General features: G+C 39.0%; 1 protein-coding gene across 1 annotated transcript; it reads left to right on the forward strand.

Moving 5' to 3' along the window:
• Window positions 1-1,668: 1,668 nt before the first annotated feature.
• Window positions 1,669-18,042, forward strand: EIF3M (eukaryotic translation initiation factor 3 subunit M). The gene is made up of 11 exons (XM_068399442.1): window positions 1,669-1,783; window positions 3,258-3,390; window positions 4,803-4,941; window positions 5,323-5,446; window positions 6,044-6,138; window positions 11,419-11,502; window positions 12,801-12,900; window positions 13,336-13,417; window positions 16,583-16,726; window positions 17,287-17,347; window positions 17,764-18,042. The coding sequence occupies exons 1-11, from the start codon at window positions 1,742-1,744 to the stop codon at window positions 17,882-17,884; spliced, it is 1,125 nt and encodes a 374-aa protein (XP_068255543.1). The 5' UTR covers window positions 1,669-1,741; the 3' UTR covers window positions 17,885-18,042.
• Window positions 18,043-18,573: the final 531 nt, after the last annotated feature.

The raw sequence follows: 18,573 nt of genomic DNA on the forward strand, positions 1-18,573 counted from the left end.
TATTTCTGAATACAAACCACTGCAAACACCAAATATTGCTGTTAAGGCCCCTTTTTATTTGTGTTCCCGTATTTATTGCTAAAAGCTCATTTGTAAAATTGGGGCCAAATTAGTGTTTCACTGACAGCAGAGCAATGGCTCTTTTTGCTGAACAGTGTCAACACTAGGAAGGCAATCAGTGGCATGATCAATAAATCAAGATAGATTTTTTCATACTGCAGATCATTTATTTAAACTCTTGAAGCATAAAACTCTACTAGTCCCATTGAACGATATCTCATTCAGTTATTTTACGTCAGGGACAAGACTTTACAAACCCCTGTACCATCAAGATGGTTCACATGTTCTAATGTACACTTAAACGACACAAAACGCAGCACCAAAGCACCAGCCTCAACTTTCTCATTAGCAAAGTAATCATCTCAGCTCTGTCTTCCTGGCACATCAAAACCCCATTACTGCTTGTCAGACTGTATTTCTCTAAAGAAATATTTATCTTGAATTACTCAACGACTTTTAGAGTAGTAAAAAGCTCTCAATCACTTTCTAGCCAGTACTTTTATGTAGCTATAAGAGGCCATCCACAAAGTCTTCTCTCAGACCCCTCCACCTGTTATTAAATAAGACTTTAGAAAATATTTAACCCAAATAGATGTGGATCTGTCTAAGTGTTTTCTAAATTTCTATATCCAGTGAACACAGCTTAAGCCACAGGGAAATAAGAGTTTGCTTGTGGTTTTCTTTTTTCCTCTGATTCTTTTTCTTGGCTTTTATTTTAGCTTTGGAAATACCAGGAAAGTCAAGCTATGTTTCCGTTGGTGTGCCAGAGCTGTTGAATTGGAAATTTCTTACTCTTTAGCTGAAAAAATGTGCAATACATTGGTAAAACCAAGTCATTGTTTGTTACTTTTTAACTGGAGTATGAGCTAAGGTGGTATTAAGACAACCGAGGCAACTGGTTACTAGCACCCGGTTAGGAACTTCTGTCCTATCTCTGACCAGGTTTCACCCCCAACACACCGAAACTAAGTCTATTATTTGAACTCCTCCAGGAAAAAGGACTAGGTAAGAACTTACACTTTTATGAGGAGGGAGGAGTAGAAAACACTCCTTTTAGGGGTCTAAATCTCATTCTTTCCACACGGTAACAGTCCTGGTGTGACAGACACCTACGGCACACGGGCACCTACGGCACACGGGCACAAGCGCAGCTGGCAATACCTCACTAAAGGCGGCCCGTTACTTCTATCTCCCTCACACAGGCGAGAGCTGAGGCGACCCGCCCGACGGCGCCCTGCCGCCGAGGCACGGCCCGCTGCCGCCCGGCAGACGGTGAGGCGGAACCCGGGTCCGGGCCGCCGCTAAGTCGCCCGCTCACGGCAGGGGCACCTCTGCCCCACAGCAGAACTCCGCCGGCGAGGGCCCGGGGGGAACCGCTGGGGGACTGGGGAACAGCGGGTCAGCCTGGACGGGTCCGCACCCTTCTGAGGGGCCGCGGCCGGAGCCGGGCAGCGGGGAACACCTGTCACCGCTCCCGCCGCCCTCCCTCACGGCCGAGGGGCCGCCGCCGGCACCGCCCAGCGGCGGGCGGGGCGGGACAGGCAGGATCTCGCGCCCCGCCCCGCCCCGCCCCGCCCCTCCGTGGCGGGAAGCGGAAGCGGGCTCCGCGCCGCGCCGGAAGCCGCTCTGCCTTTCCGGTACGGGCGGCGTGCTCGGTCCGGCCGTGGCAGCCTCCGCCGCCATGAGCGTCCCGGCTTTTATCGACATCACGGAGGAGGATCAGGTCAGCGGCCGGGGCTCGGCGGGGGGCGGGCCGCGCGGGTGTCGGCGGCAGAGCGAGGGGGCCGGGCCGGGCCGGGCCCCTGGGGGTCGATCCCCGGGACGGGGAAGCAGGACCGGGCCGGGCTGCGGCGGCCTGTGCGGGAGGGCGGCGGGGCAGGTGGAGCGAGGGCTCGGGCCTGTCCCTGCCAGGCCTGAGCGCGTACCTGTCCTGCCGAAGGCTGCCGTGCGCCCTGCGCGCCCGCGCAGCTCTCCGCGAAGTCTCGTGGGCTATTTCCTGGGGGGATTTAACAGGCGGGTTAAAGAAACTGTGAACTGAAAGATAAGTCTGTGTTTGCAGGTTTCTCTTCGAAGTTCTTCTCCTCCCTAGTACTTTGTTCTCACCTCTCCTCAGCGGTACTTTTATTTAGGAGAGGAAAACTATTTCGGATGCGGGCTGAAGCAGTACTTATGCATCTTGGTTTTGCAGGATTCTCGATACTACAGGCATGGGAACTGTGAATTTTGGCTTTGAGCTACTTTGTTTTGTGTTTGAATTGTAGGGTTTGTTCTTCCCAGTGTCTTTTAAGTGGTGTCTATATGTGCAGTTGGAAAACTACAAGAAATGCATACGCAATTACTAGCCTTCAGTCTAGTTTTCACTCACCATAATGTCTAGTAAATCCCTATCAAGTAGTTAGTCTGAAACATCTTCAGTCAGTAAAGGGTCCTAGAGCATTTAACAGTGTCTTACGGTACCGTAACGATGCAACATTGAACGCGATGTAAATTACCCCTGGTGTCACAGTAGCATCCCGGTCAGAGTCCCCGTGTGCCAAAAGTTGTATGGCCTCACACAGGTTGTCTCCAAAGGGTTATGGTTCTGCTGTTGAAACTTGTGGATTGTGAAGTTAATGCATAGGCCTGTTGCTGGGGAAAGGTATTTTATTAGTGTGAGTTAAATCCTAACGAGGTAAGGCAGGTCGTAGCATTATATTGGGAACTATCTTGAACTTGTGTTCTGCCTTCTCCAAAGTGGTTTCTTTTTTTACATGCTTTTCCTTTTCTGGTGAAGAAGCAACTAAATGGTTTTATTGTTTTGCCTGAAGTTTTCAAAGGGAGTAAAAGGTAATAAAAATTCATAAGAAGAAAGCATCTTTGTCAAAAACTGACTAGGCCTGCTGTCCTCTAACCAGTTGTAAGTGACATATCGTGCTGTCAGAAAGCTCAACGGTTGCGTGATCTGTTCACTTACTGACAAAGCAGCCATAGCACATGCAGCATCTTGCACTGAGTTGGTATTTGGGTTGTATGTTAAAGGGGAAGGGAGGGAGTGTTGTAGGACACAGGGTGGTAAGGAGAAGTGAGAGGAAGTGTGAGTGAGCAGTGGGGGCAGAGGAGTGGTTGCAGAACAAAAATCTGTAAGAAATGTAATTACTTTGACTTTGTTGTTAACAAAACAACTGCTTTGTTTTGTGTGTGTTGTCTTTTTTTTTAAGGCTGCAGAACTTCGAGCTTACCTGAAATCCAAAGGAGCAGAAATCTCTGAAGAAAACGCTGAAGGTGGACTTCACGTGGACTTGGCACAGATTATTGAAGTTTGTGATGTGTGCCTGAAAGAGGATGACAAAGGTTTGCATCTTTACGTCTTACTGGCTTTGCTAAACGTATCACCATCAATGCTTTCAAACAGTAACAGTTGGCAGAATTTAGAGGCATGTTGCGTGGCTTGCATGTTAACACATGCATCTTTTTAAAACTGGAGGTGCTTATTTCCATCATTGCCATGTAAAATTTGCATACATTCTACCCCTCCCTTCTCCAAACATCCAGCGCCCTTTGAAGAAGTCAGAAATTGAGCTGGACTGTGCTTGTTATGAGGGCAGAGCAAGCTGTATGTAAAATAGGTTTTCTCTCTGAAAAAAAAACCCATGATAAAAATAAGACTGTCAGTTAATGGCTGTGATGCTGCAGATCAACAAAAATTAATGGATCAACAAAAAGTAATGTAACAACAAAAATTAGGACGAGACATTTGTAAGTTGAAGTTTTAAGGCCTAAACATTAATTGATCAATATTGTCTGAAAACACTAGGATTTTCAGTAGTCAGTAACTCTCTTTTGAGTTAGGGCTGTAGCTCCTTAGAAACTGCACTAATATGTTTTAATGACACTGATAATGCTGCAGTAGTCTTAAATGAACTTTCTGTGCCTGCTGTGCTCTGTACCAATACACAACTTCCATTTAGAACTTTTACATGTAAAAAAAATCAATTGCTAATATGAATAATATGTGTTGTTTGAAAGAATGCATGGTTCATCTGAGAAGGGGTACTTAAGATTATTTTTCATGTTGCCTTTTCCTGTAAGCAAATGAGTGTGAAATACTGGAGAAGCTTATTGCTCTGCTGTTTGATGTTCAGATGTCATTTTGGGGAATAAATAATATTTTCCATTTGTAATGAGTTTTGTTCTTATCCTTTACATATCTGATATTTGGGCAGACTGTGAAAACAAAAATACCTCTCTGGTCCTGTTTGGAAAGGATGTAACACCATGCCTAAAACAGGAGCTGGGGAGGCTTTTCAATATACTTTGCTGTTGCAGGCAGTTTGCCTGTGGTCTGGGCTTCTGGTGAAATGTTTTATGGTACTTGAGCATTAGGTGTTAGTATTCTCACTGTAGAACCATGGGACGGTTTTCTGGATGTGCAGGAGGAAGCTGATGGTTTTTTAAGACTAAAACCTGAAGTTCCTCTAACTTCTCTTATGTGTGAACAGAGAATTCGAAGCAAGTGTGATATCAAATACCAAATTCTGTTTTGACCTTAGAGTGGTAAGTCTTGCTTTACGTGGAGATGTGTTGGTGAAAGACTGCGTGAGCCAAACCTCTTGTACGTTGTGATTGGTTATCTTGACATTTTCTCTCCCAGTTCTTGCCTATGCAGAATAATCATTCATAGCAGAAGTAACTCTCCAGCACTAAATACCTACCGATGATCGCTGCTTGCAGTTCTAAACAGATGCTTGTTTTGTTGTGTGCAGATGTTGAGAGCGTGATGAACAGTGTAGTCTCTTTGCTTCTTATCTTGGAACCTGACAAACAAGAAGCACTGATTGAAAGCCTGTGTGAGAAATTAGTAAAATTTCGGGAAGGAGAGCGCCCATCTCTTAGATTGCAGCTGTAAGTATTGTACAGAGGAAAGTGAAACAATGGCATCTTGCAGTTGTACGTCTTTAAATCAAAGTGTGGGGTGTCTGGCAAGGTATGTCTCTCTGTTGCAGGAAGCATTATTTTTTTACCTTCTTTTTCCCTGTCATAAAATAGAAGTACCAATATACTTTCTTTGCTTGGGTATTACAAAATTAAAGTTAAAATGCAGAGTTTTCAGCTTATCTGTTGAAAACTTACCAAACTGGAAGCCATTACAATTCATCACGCATGTAAGGGGCCACCAGGTGCTTTCTGTGTACTAACACACATCCTAGTAGAAACATTTAGGTGCACTCCAGTAAAGTTTTTTTGAAACCTCATTAACTCAGTTTTTCATTGTTTGTGGTTTAGACTGAGCAATCTCTTCCATGGTATGGATAAGAACACGCCTGTGAGATACACAGTGTACTGCAGCCTTCTTAAAGTGGCCTCATCATGTGGTGCCATCCAGTACATTCCAACTGAACTAGATCAGGTAATTAATGTGGTGCTTCAAGTTACAGCCTTTGTTTTAACTGTGTTGTGTCTCACTAAAAATGAGTCAGAGTTGATATAGACAATCTCTCCCTGTTATAAATTGCCAGAGCCTAGTGAAATAAAAAACACAGAATACAGAATTACTTATCTTGTGAAGGTCTGTCTACAGAATCTAGATCAAGTTGCTGTTTATTTTCTGTTTCTGATGCTGAACGTAGTTAGATGTGTGTTTTTGATTCCTGGGATAGTGATGAAAGTGAGAAGCTTTTATCAGGACTGAGGCATCAAGGTCTTGTCCCTTGCTCTGGAATTAGAGTGTATTACACAGAATCACAGAATCACAGAATGTTAGGGATTGGAAGGGACCTCATCACTCATCCTTATTTAGGAAGTAACATGGAGAGCACAGACTTGTGGCTTCTCATGGGAAAACTTCCAGGTTCTGCTTGGGGAGCATGAGAGTCAGAGGACCCAAAGGAGAAGTCTTTGTGCAAGATCTTTTCAATCCTTTTCTGCTTGAGAGAAAATGAGAAATATTTTCAGTTTTATTTTAGTCTTTTCCCCAATGCTTCTTTTTCGCTTCTATTCTACCTAGGTCCGAAAATGGATTTCTGACTGGAATCTCAGCACAGAGAAAAAGCATACGCTTCTGAGACTGCTGTATGATGTCCTAGTAGACTGCAAAAAAAGGTATAAGAGACAAGTAATAGATAGTAGGTAACTGTATTTTAAGTTGATGTAAGAGATCTGTAAGGAAAGTATTTCTCACAGAACTTTAAAAATCAATCATCTGTACTGATAGTTCAATCCAAATATACCTGGGTTGTTTTCTTGTTATGTTTTTAACCACTCCTACATTAAACCGTCGTTTCCAAGAATATTACAGTTAGTAGTGAATTAGCTGCACACCACAGACTCCCAAAATAAAACTATTCCTTTCTATAAATATTAATCTTTGAGCATTGTAGCATTATGCCAAGTTTATTATTTAATTGCACTTTTGACATTTCAGTGCATGGTAGTGCTATCTCTTATTTAATGATGTTGGGAGGCTTATCAATCACGATTAACAGAATCAGTCGTTTTGTGTAAACATTACCTTTAGGACAGAGCTTTCCACTAGTCATGGAAATTAATGTCCACAGAATACCTGCTTGGCCATTTTAAATTATTATCCTGGATCATAAGAAGCATCTTTGATCTAACAAACTTGGCAGGCCAGTGTCTTCTGGCATGTAAAGTAATCCTGTGTGTATCGTGCCTGGAAATTAATGGAAGTCTTAACTGAGAGCTGTCATCAGTTTATCTTACAGATGTGATACGGTATATTGACTGCGTTGGCCGGGGCTGTAGAGATGGGCTGATATCCAGAAGTGGTTTCAGCATGTAGTTCCACAACAGTTTCAGGCTGTCTAAACCATTCATTCCTGCTGTAGTTTGGGGGGGGTGTGTGCGTGCGCGTGCGTGTGTTGCTTCCCCCACCCTTTAGGACCTCCGGTGCTGACTTACACTGGTAGCAGAACTGCACTAATATTTTCTACGTTTGCATAACCTTCTACTGCTGCAGAAGGAAGCAATTCTGTCCTGTCCACCCCATTCCTGTCCTGTCCCCTCTGGGTGTGTTTGCGCTGGTGTAGGCATTGTGCAACTGCATGATGGATTGGACTGGGGAGGTGACCTTGCCAGGAGAAAAAAAGGCAAGTGTGAAGCTGTCATAGGAGAAGGAGAATTTCTTCTGGCAGGAGAGTAAGCTTATTCTGGCCTGGTGAAATTGTAGTCTGGAAATGCTGCGTCAGCATAGCAGGGTCATTTTTAACCTCAATTTAGGGATGATTAATCCTTGTGGAGTAGTTACACTGTGAGCTACAACATAATTGGGAATTCCTGTTACTAATATTAAAATGCTTTTGCATTGGTAATATTGTATGACAGATTTCAGATGGTCAAAATAATTTCAGAAATGTTAATCGGAGATCTTACACATGGCTTAGTACTTACTTTGCCTCAGAAATATTACACTGATACTCTGTAATGCTCCTACTCTTTTAAACACTTATCATCCTATTGATTTACTGAGAGGTTTTAACTAGCTTAATTCCCATACTTAATAGCTAGCTATTTTTAGCTAGTCTTATTAAACTTCTAATTTTTGTTTCCAGTGCTACCAGTAACCTTGCTACCAAATGGTTTTTGCTTACTAATAATAGGTGATATTTTTTAAGTTAGGCATTAAAAACTTTGACAAACCCTGTAATACATTACTCCTGCACTCCGTGTCCTTACCATCTGTTGCAGCAAGCTTTGCACTGAATGGAGCATTTTTTCAGAGCACTTACACTTCTCTCCAGAAAAGAAAACAAGAAGTGACCCTAGCACCTCTGACCTGGCTCACTCTCCTGGATCAGTGGGCAGTATTTGCAATAGTATGGGAAAGTCTCAGGAGCATTCCAGCTTTAGCACTCAGGAATGTTGCTCTATCTAGCAGTATGGGAAGATAAGTGGGAACTGAAAAATAAGTAATAAAAATCATACCTCACTTACCATGTTGATTTATAATCAAGGAAAAAGAATACATTGTTGAAAACAGTTTAATTTTTTGTTTGGTTGGTTTGTGTTTTAACTTCACTTAATGTGGCAGAAGAGAGAGTTTTCCATAGCTAATAAACTTTTCCCCAGTGGATAACTTGGTAGTGAACAGATTGGTATCTTCTGAAAAGCAGATCATGCAGATATTCTGTGTGGTGTTCCTTTTCCTGCAGTGATAAGTGCAAGCTTTTTTAATAAAATCTTTTCCAGTCACTTTCTGGTTGAAGTTTCTTCTTTCTGGTGATCAAAATCATCTTGATCTCTTTGAAGAGAGATTTTTATCTTTCCCGTGATCAACTGAAGAAAAATCAGTGGTGGTGGCTGGAAAACAGATGGCTGGTGTGGCTTGTTTTCAAGATCTGTATTTGGTAGCTGAACTTTGCAAGAGATAGTTACTTTCTCTGCTGCTTGTGCTCCTTGCTGTAAAGGTTCTGCAGTAAAGTTCTGTGCCTCAGCTGCTTTAGTCTTCAGCATTTTCCTAGCTGTGTTGGTATGAAACTGCAAGGTAACACAACCTGTTTTCTTTTCCAGTTATAGATGGAGCTTTACAGGCACGCATGGCTTGCATGCAGCCAGAGTTGAGTTCTGTGAGGTGCTGACTATCATGCCAGGTGCCAGCCTGATGCAGCTTACAGCTGGTCTCTGCTGTTAACCTGGCAGGATTCAGAGTGGGATTAGTCCTGCCCAAGTTTACCTTCAAACACGTTTGGCAAGTCTTGTTATTAATACCTGTAGCAAAAAGCTCAGCGTATCAGGCATCTGCAAAATAATTGTTTCATTTAATTTTAATTCAATTTAATATCATGTAACGTAGAGAGACTTGATTCCAAAATCTTACTAAGTCTCTGAATACACCATTTTTTTTCTTCCATTTATCTACTATCACTCTTCAATTCTCACTGGCTTTTTGTCAAGTTACGCATCTAGACTGGCACGTGGAGCCAGGAGTACTTGTGCAAGCTGTCTTGCTAGAAAAAAATGTTCAGTTTGCATCTTGGGCAAGATACGCATTTAGCAATGAACTTTGGTAAAATAGTGGTCTGTATTACTGCTTTAAACATCCTAATTTATGGTAGTAATCTGACACTGAATAGAATGAACAAGATTAAAAGGCCTGTCATATTTGCTGAGGCTCACAAGAATTTAGCAGAGAAAGTTTGCGAGGAGTTGTCTTGTAGCATTCTGATGTTTCCTAGAAATAAAATCGAAAGATTCCACTCTTCCCCGCTTCGATAAATAAATAAAAGTGGGGGATTGCAAATACTGTTTGAAATTAATTAAGTTTGTAGTTTTCAATTTTTGCTCCTAGGGGAAGGGAGAAGAAAGGAAAAGTTGCAGAAATCTGTAACACAGTTCTGAAGTGTATAAGAACAACTACTGATAGTTTATATTAAATAAGGGGACTTGTATTGTTAGGTTGAATAGTGCATCAGGTGAGCCTCTTACTTGAATGCCTATATTGTATCAGTCCTATATTAAACTGGTTCTTTGTCTTCATTAGAACATCTATTGTTGGTAAGATTTCACCAGTGTAAAAATCATAGTCTGTCATAGACTGATTTACATGCAAATAGTTCTCTCATATATAAAGCTGTCTAAATTAATTTTATTTCACTGATACAGAGCTGTCTCTTCCTCTACACCCCAGTATCAGTTGCCATGACAAAACATAAGCTGATCTCTTTAATGCTGGAGTCTTAAAACAGATGTTTCTTTCAAGTTTACATCCCTGAACACAGTTCTGAAATAATGGCTGGGACCTACAGAAAATTCCTCTGCCTTGAGCACAAACTCTCTCCGCTCAATATACATCCGGATTATATTTGATGTTGCTTGCTTCCCATGATGTCTTAATATTTGTACTGTACATCAGTGAGATCTGGTAAATTCTCTAGGAGCGGAAAGCCTTACCCTATAGAGAAGTTTTTAAATAGTAGTATTGTGAGATTTAAAATAAGTACCCATATAAAGGTAGTGTCATTGTACTATAAAAACCATTCAGACCTGTGCTGCTATATGGGTTAAACCCATATCCCAGCACAGTACGTACTGGGAGTGTTGTGTTGGTTTGTTCCTTTCCTGTGCAATTTGTGCCATTAAATTAAGTAGTTAAAGCAAATTAAGACTTTGTTCTTGCACAGTTTTTTTTCTTTTAAGGAGATTTTGTAGGTCTGTCAGACCATGTGGGGAAATTTCTGTATCTGGAATTGAGCTACTTTGAAGGAAGAGCTTAGCTTTACACTGTAACTTGCTGTACTCCAGCGAGTAGTATCCAGCCTTCTTCCTGTCCACTGAGAAAGTACCTTTCAGTAAATCAGTTGCCAGTCTGTGTACGTGCATGGGAGAATTCTGCAAAGTAGATGCTGTCATTATCGAGGTTTGGTTGTGCTCTCATGATCAAGGTTCGGTTGTATCCACACCCATACCCTATCCGGTCCAAAGGAAGTAGTAAGATGGCATCAGCAAAATCTATTCTTTGTATGGAAGAACTGTCACAGCCTTCTGTTTTAATAGTCAACAAGAATTCCATGAGAAATAGGAACAGGATTTTTGGGTATATACACACAGCATATTCAATGCATGTATTTTTTTCCTGAAAATTTTGTAAAAAGCATCAGCAGTTGGTGGCCTCACTCATGGTAAGAACTGTTAGGTGAAAATAAATCAAAATCTGTTAAAATGACACAGTAATGGTCTTGCAGCTGGTCTGCAGCAACATTGATGAGCTGTTGTTTACAAAATAATCTGAGTGGACAAGACTGTAGGTTTACTCAATTTTCTTAGAATGAATTGCTTTTCTAAAAGCTGTCTGTCAAAGCAATGTTGGAAGCTGCTTGCTTCACGGCAGCCTAAGCCAATTTAATTGCTGGCTGCTTAACTTCGTCAGTGAAATGAGCAGCTCTCACTCTGAATACTTGAAGAGAGAATCTGTGAAAGAATCTGTGAAAGAAGAAAAGGCAGCTTTTATACAGTCACTTTCCTGACCATAAATATTCTTTAAGATATGCCATTTTACATTTGAAATAAACTTTGCAGTGCTACTTATTCTGCAATGATTAAATCCAGATGTGTGTAAGAGGAGCATTCTAGTGAACCATATAAAGCTGTTCCTAGCTCAGAAAGCTTTTTCCATATCCAGCAGGTAATTTATCAATTTAAGAGAATGAAATGAAGGGTGAAGATAAACATTTTGTAGAAAAAGAATTGAAAGAATACATCTAGTTAATTTGTTCTCTCCACTAGAATTAAAATGGATCATCTACATCTTTTTCAAGTGTAATTTAATTTGACCTATGACATCATAATGGAATTATTTAAATATTTTGAGTGTCTTGTTTGAACTATTTTTTCAGCAATCCTGAAGTAACTGTGTTTTTCTTCTAGTGACACTGCAGCAAAAGTAATGGTGGAACTACTGGGAAGTTACACGGAGGACAATGCTTCCCAGGCTAGAGTTGATGCGCACAGGTACTACTGACTTCCTGGTGTCCTTAAAAGTAGCTTTTCTCAATTGCAAAATTATGTTGATCGCCTTACTATTAAAAGTATTGAATGGCCTGGCAGGCAAAGGCCTGCCACAGCCTCTGTTCCATAGCATGGCTGACTTGATCAAGATTTTTATCTGTGCAGTTTGAGAGATCAGCCTTGTGTAAGTATGTCATTTACATCAACTGTGCAATCAAAATTTGAATTGGCATCCTTTATTTCAGACTTACTGATTTTTTGATTCTCTAACTCCAAGTGTTTGTTTTTTTTTTTTTTTCAAATAGCACTTTCTGTTGAAAAGAAACTCTTGCTCTCTTTTCTATGAGCAAGTACTAAGGATGTGAACTGCACAGAAATAAACTTGTTGGACAAGTTGGGAGTAAATTGATTCTTAAGTGTATTTTCCCCACTGGCCAAAATGAGTAAAAGCTTGTATTTTGACATTCTACCTATCATGATCCTTCTTAGGAATTAGATTTTTAATAAGTCATGTAGTTTTGCCGGGTGTGTACAGCCAACAGTTCTCAAGGGAGTTGTTTATACTTAAGCTTGCAGGAAAATCAGGATGACTCATTTTGAAAATTCAAGTGTCTGTGCATAAATGAAAACTTCATTGACTACCCTGCAGCAATCTGAGGCCTTTTACATCTGAAAGAACACGTCTACCTAGGGCTTATCTTACTGCCGCACCTATGCAGACCTTAGGTTCTTCTGGGTGTATGTTATGTGGCAGGGTCGTGATCTAGGCCATCAGAGCGAGTGTAGCACTAAGTCTTCTAATGTGCCGCTGCACAAAAGCTTTCATCTAGAGTTCTAGAAACACTTTAGGTCTGTTTATAGTCTGGAGCTGCAACTGATAAATCATAGGTCTTGCAGTGTTTGGTATTGGGGTTTTCTCTGTTTTGTGTCATGTATTCAAGTATAATTAATCTTCCTACACAACTTAATTCTATGAAATTTTAGGAGGACAGTAAAAATACCTCTAGGAATGAAGGTTTGGCTGGAAGCAAATGCATAGCTGGAAACAGTAGGGGGATTTGTAGTCTTACCACCTGGCAAATTTCATTTGTGATACTGGGCAAATTACTTAATGCTTTCTCTTCCTTGTTTTTCTCCATCTGTAAAATGAAGATTAAAATTGGAATGTGACATGTCTTACATTTAAGAATAGTTGAAAACCCTTGGGTGTTTCCTAGAAAGCAGAGAACAACGAGTTGAGTTGCACTTACTCATAAAAATGTGTATTGCTGTAAAAATAAGCATTTTCCTTTTCTAATTAGATGTATTGTACGAGCATTGAAGGATCCAAATACCTTTCTCTTTGATCATCTTCTTGCCTTAAAACCAGTCAAATTTTTGGAAGGAGAACTTATTCATGATGTAAGTAACTTTGTTTTTAGCAACATGATTTCATATCTGTAGAGCACCTAGTTTTATTAGTGTCTTTTGAAATTCATTGTAGTAGTTACCTATGTCAGTAGTATTGAGCTGCAACGTACTATTTCTTCTAATGCTTTTAGAATTAAAAAACTAAAACATTACATGTGAAATGTTTCCCTTTAGAAGTTTCAGAAACTCAGTTACAAATCCTGCCCTCACATGAGTTCTGTAGCAAAACTGCCTTTCAAATCTGAGAAGAGGAAGTAAGCTCAGCACAATTGCCCTCAGCTATTGATAGAAGACACAATTTTACCTCTTAAGGGTTTATTTTTCTGCTCTCTACTGATAGTTTCTATATATGTATCTGTACAGTCTGCAGGGAGGAAAATATAGATAATATTTAAACTGTTCTTATATTTGTTTTCTATCTTCTAGCTTTTGACAATTTTTGTAAGTGCTAAACTAGCATCCTATGTCAAGTTTTATCAGAACAACAAAGACTTCATTGACTCCCTTGGTAAGTTTTCAGATCATTACATTTCTGACTATTTACGTGGCTTAAGATATGGAAGCTGCAAAGTGCTTCAGTTTGAACCCGTATATTGAAGCCAAGGAAATTTAATAGGAACTTCTAAGAATGGATTGAGTTTCTAGACTTTAAGGTCTACTAGATCAGAAATCAACCATCTAACTGTGGTTCGTTCTACTAGGACAAGATGCTTTATGGGTTTGGAAGAGAACTGTGTTTTCCCCTGCTTCTTTTCTCTTAAACCTTTTGGGAGGGTAGTTTTCATGCATTGATACTCTAGGCTAGGCCAGAGACCACAACTTTACTAAGCCAGCAGCTTGTGTAAATCTCTTACAATTTTTTAATGATCAATAACTCTGTAACAGCAAATACTTCTCCTGAACATGCAAATAGTGTGTGTGTGTCTGCATGCGCTGATGCATTAGACCTAGCAAGCCACAGTCTGTCCCAGTTAATTTGTTTCATCACATGAAGCAATGTGATGGAATGTTAATGTCAGCACCCTCTTTATTTACACACTGTGGAAAAAAGGAGTAGTAATTAACACTTTGACACTCCCCCGTTGATGTGTAATTGACTGTTTCAAAGGAGCACTGGTTCATAAGCTATTGCATGCATTAAAATTACGTTTTTTATATTCCAGCTTTTTAGGACAAGGGTCAGTGACAATGCAGAAATTGCTCAATGATGCAGATTTTTTTATTACTGCATTAAGGTTTTGACATATTGGTAATGAATAAATGTTTCCATAAAAATCAGATTTCTTTTTTTTTTTTTTTTTATAACTTTGATTTTGAAATGACACTTGAATGCTGGCTGAATGCATTTGAGGAAAGGCATAGTTTTACTAAAACAGAGTTTAGTGCAGCCTTTTAACACATGCATTATTTTGTTTAATGGAGTGTGGTATAATTCTGAGAATAATTACCCTCAAAGCTTTAAAAAGCTGGTAGTTTGGGTATTAAAATGATGGAAATATCAATGTGATTTTTGTTTGCGGATGGAATTATCAGCAAGTTTTTGGTAGTCTGTAAATGTGTACATAGGATAAGTGTACCTTTTGTCATATTTATTTGAACATTAGTTGTGTAGACTTCTTATGCTTTTCTTTCTTAGGGGAAAGTGGTTTTTGTATTGTAATTATTTTTATGTATTGAAATGGCTTATCAGTTAGTTATTGGTCCACAGAAGTATTTGCTGAAAACGCTGTTATGCTTACATTTGAATAAATTTATGGAAGATTAATTACACATATGTAGTATGAATCGTCTACTCTACCATAGTCATGATTTCTTTTGCTTTGCCTCCCTGTATATGTGTTTACCTCTGTGAGTATCAGTGTGTGCATTTTCAATATATCTAGGATTCACATAATCTTAGTAAAATCCTTAAATATCTGTGTAACTGTTTTGAAAGACAGCCTTACTTCCAGTTATCTTGATTTCTCACCTGCTTTATGGTGTACTCGGAAAATTCTGGATGTCTTTGAGCAGTGGACAAGGTAGAGATTCTGAGGCAGTGCAGACCGGAATGCTAGGAACTTGGTCTGAGTGTTTCAGCCATGCCTTTGAAAATCAAGGGCAGTTTGGTATGGCAAACAATACAATTACTAGATGAGGCATTCAGAAATTCTTCAGAATACCTATGATCTGTTCCCAAAAATAAATAGCTTTTTAGCCATGCTTTAAAGTTTTTTTTGGTTTGTTTGTTTGTTTGTTTTTTTTAAATAACTTGCCAAGATATTGGGCTTTAAAATAAAGGATATTAATAATAGGATTTCAGTGACAGTACAGTATCAGCTTTAGTGCTAACCTTTCCTGGATCAGGACCAATTAAACTAGTCTATGAAGGCTGTGCAGTGAAGGCTTCTACAGGTGGCATCAGTTTGTTACAATTTGGTGTTTTATTAATGCTGACAACTTAGGCCAGCAGTAGCATTTTCTGTGTCAACTGAATCGCCCTAACATGTCCACATTTAATCTGGTATTATCAGCAGTCTTTTTCGGAAAGTTAATCAGCATTTCATTTGCATTTGTTAATTAGGGTTAATGTGTGCTAATTGATTTTTTGATGCTTGTAGAGTTCCATTAAACCCAGTTAGGTAGAGTTGCTGGTGCTCCTCATTCGTATGAGTTATGGTGATCACATTTTTGTTGAATCAGTGTCAAATAGGGAACCTGCATCATAATTACAGCTAATTAACACAACATGATGTCCTGCAGTAATGTGCTTTCCTATTAGTGTATGGATGTTATAAATTCCAAACTTAAATATTTACTGAAGCAATGTGAATGTTTATAATGTCATTCCAAAACAAAGTGATTGACATTCATTTTAAAGAAACTTCCACTGAATCTTAGTTGGTACCTCACAGAGCTCAGTTAAGAAGTGCGTTGGTTCATCTGCATGTCTTAACTTTGTGGACCTAGACTTTTTTTCAGGAAAACTGTTTCCGATTTAGATGTGAAAGCCCTTGGCTCAATTCTTTGTGTGGCCAATCATACAATCATGTAAAAGCTCTAACCTAACTTTTAATATCTCTTCCTCTATTCTTGAAGAGCACTTTTTTGCCACGCTAGCTGCGGTAAGCGTACATGTGACTCATGATGCTTTTTTGCTGTGGTATAAGCAGTTAATTCAGTGCCAAAACACATTCTTCTGGCACAAAAATGTTACACTGCTAAACCATTACCAAGAGAGGTTTCTTTTCAAGCAACTACCTGAGAATGAGCGGTGAAGCTGTAAGAAGGTTTTGACATTACCAGTCATGTATTTTCCATTTGTTGTTGCATTGCTGTTCTTCCAGATGATGCAACTGAAAAATTCACTTGCACCCTCACCACCTAAAATTCTGTTAAGGTAATGTTTTTACTGTTTCAAAAAATCTCTGTGCTTCATTTTTGTAGATACTTATTACCTTTTACTGACACCGACTGAGTCTTGATGAGTTCACAACTAAACTAGCTATTTTAGCAAAACACAAGGAAGATGCGAACCTCAAAAAAATGCTGATAAGGACAGGAGTAATATTTTCTTGATGTGAAATAAATTTTACATTATTGGAAGCACGTATAGTAAAAATAACATGAAAAACAAATTAATGAATTATTGAATTATAATTCATATCCATAAACTATCAACACTTTTACACAGGCTTGTTGCACGAACACAATATGGCAAAAATGAGGCTACTCACTTTCATGGGAATGGCTGTAGAGAATAAAGAGATATCATTTGACACAATGCAACAGGAACTTCAGATTGGAGCTGATGATGTAGAAGCATTTGTTATTGATGGTAAGAACTGTAGTACTGTACTTCACACAATGCTAATGAACAATACCTTTTATAGTCTTCTAAGCTAATGTTAAATATTCAGAAAAATATTCATTTTTGATTTCTGTGTTTGTTACAAGATACAGCTGCAAAACTTCATGGTTAAAGACATGCCTAACTGTTGTGTTTTAAACAGTGTTTTTCTTTTCAGTGATGGGTACTGTATTTCATGTAATTCCTTATAGAACTAATAAATTGTTCACAGGTTTAATTTGTCATCTGGTTTTGTTTGCTGTCATTAAACCAGGATGTGTTTGTAGGGGAGAGAAGTTCATAAAAACTGTACAGGATATTGCTTTAATAGATTGGCACCAAACAATAGGATTCATGCACGACCTTCATCTCGTTACGTCATTTTGCTTTTCTGCCTACTAGACTGGTAAAACCAAGAGCAAAACAATATTAAGTGAACTACTGTGTATTTATGTTTGTGTTGATCTGATGTTGAACAGTTTTTATGCAGTTTAATACCTTTGCACTATCTTGAAAATACTGCTCAAAACAGCATTGCTTTTTTGCAGCTGTAAAGACAAAGATGGTATACTGCAAAATAGATCAGACACAGAGGAAAGTAGTTGTCAGGTAAGACTTAATTCTTCATAGCATTTTGCAGAACTTGGTGTGTTCTAATTATTTCACTTACATTTGTAGAATATTTTAACTAGAAGCAAGGTATTGTTCCTATCAGTTGCTGGTAGTTAAATAGTTGCTATTTATCATAATTTTATTAAAGCTCACTCTGAATGTGATTAGCTTATTTAATGAAAGAGTCCTATTTTCCAGCACATTTCATTTAATGACCTAATAGTGACAAGAATACTAATGACTGTTGTTGCTTTAAATATTTGGGAAGGCTACAGCATTCTCTAACTGGTAAAGCGCAGCCCTTTATATAGAGAAAATAAAAATTTTCCTATTCACTTGTGCGACTAAAGTAATGCTATAAAAGAATAGATTACATCTAGTAATCATCTTCCAATTTTGTTTTACTTCTCTAGTCACAGCACACATCGGACTTTTGGAAAGCAGCAATGGCAGCAATTGTATGACACTCTAAACACCTGGAAACAAAATTTGAATCAAGTGAAAAACAGTCTCCTGAGTCTCTCAGACACCTAAAAAAATTTTTTTTGACCTAGTAATGTCACTATAGATGAAATTTATTCAAAACTTTGACAATTTGTGAATGTTTCCAAAATGTATGCAATTGGTTTAAAGAAGCTAAATATTCTAAATTGCAACACAAAAAAAGCAATAAAAACTAACATGGGAAAATATCTTCTGTTGATTTTCTTCCATAATTAGCAACAACAAACAGTAGCAATATTGGTTATGCTTCTTTTGTTCTTGTTTAAGTTTACAATATGAGGATCTTTCTTTGCAAGAGCTGTGGGGAAGAAGATCAGGCAAATGATAGTGCAAAGTAATTGTAAAGTCAGAGAAAATTTCCCTTATACCCTAAGGGAGGAAAAATGTAAACCAGTTAGAAGTGAAGCTTTGTGAAGCAAGGTCTGCTGCCTTATCTGTGTAAATGATACCTGATGCTTTAGTGTTGAAAGAGACCTTATTGATACACAATCAACTACAACAGAGAGGTATATTTAAATAATTTGGCAGTAAAGGTAAGCAGATTTCCCTCTTCTTCTGACACTTAGAACTTCTGTAAGTTTTGTTGTAAATGCTTGTAGAAACCATTGTATTTTGGAACAATTGCAGCTGATTTTGCTTGAAAACTGAGTGAGTGGTCTGACAGAGAAACCAAATTGAAGTATTTCAGCCAAAACTTCTGAGGAGCAGGAGAAGGGTAC

The sequence above is a fragment of the Nyctibius grandis genome, chromosome 4, assembly GCF_013368605.1.
Source record: "Nyctibius grandis isolate bNycGra1 chromosome 4, bNycGra1.pri, whole genome shotgun sequence".
Lineage (NCBI taxonomy): Eukaryota > Metazoa > Chordata > Aves > Nyctibiiformes > Nyctibiidae > Nyctibius > Nyctibius grandis.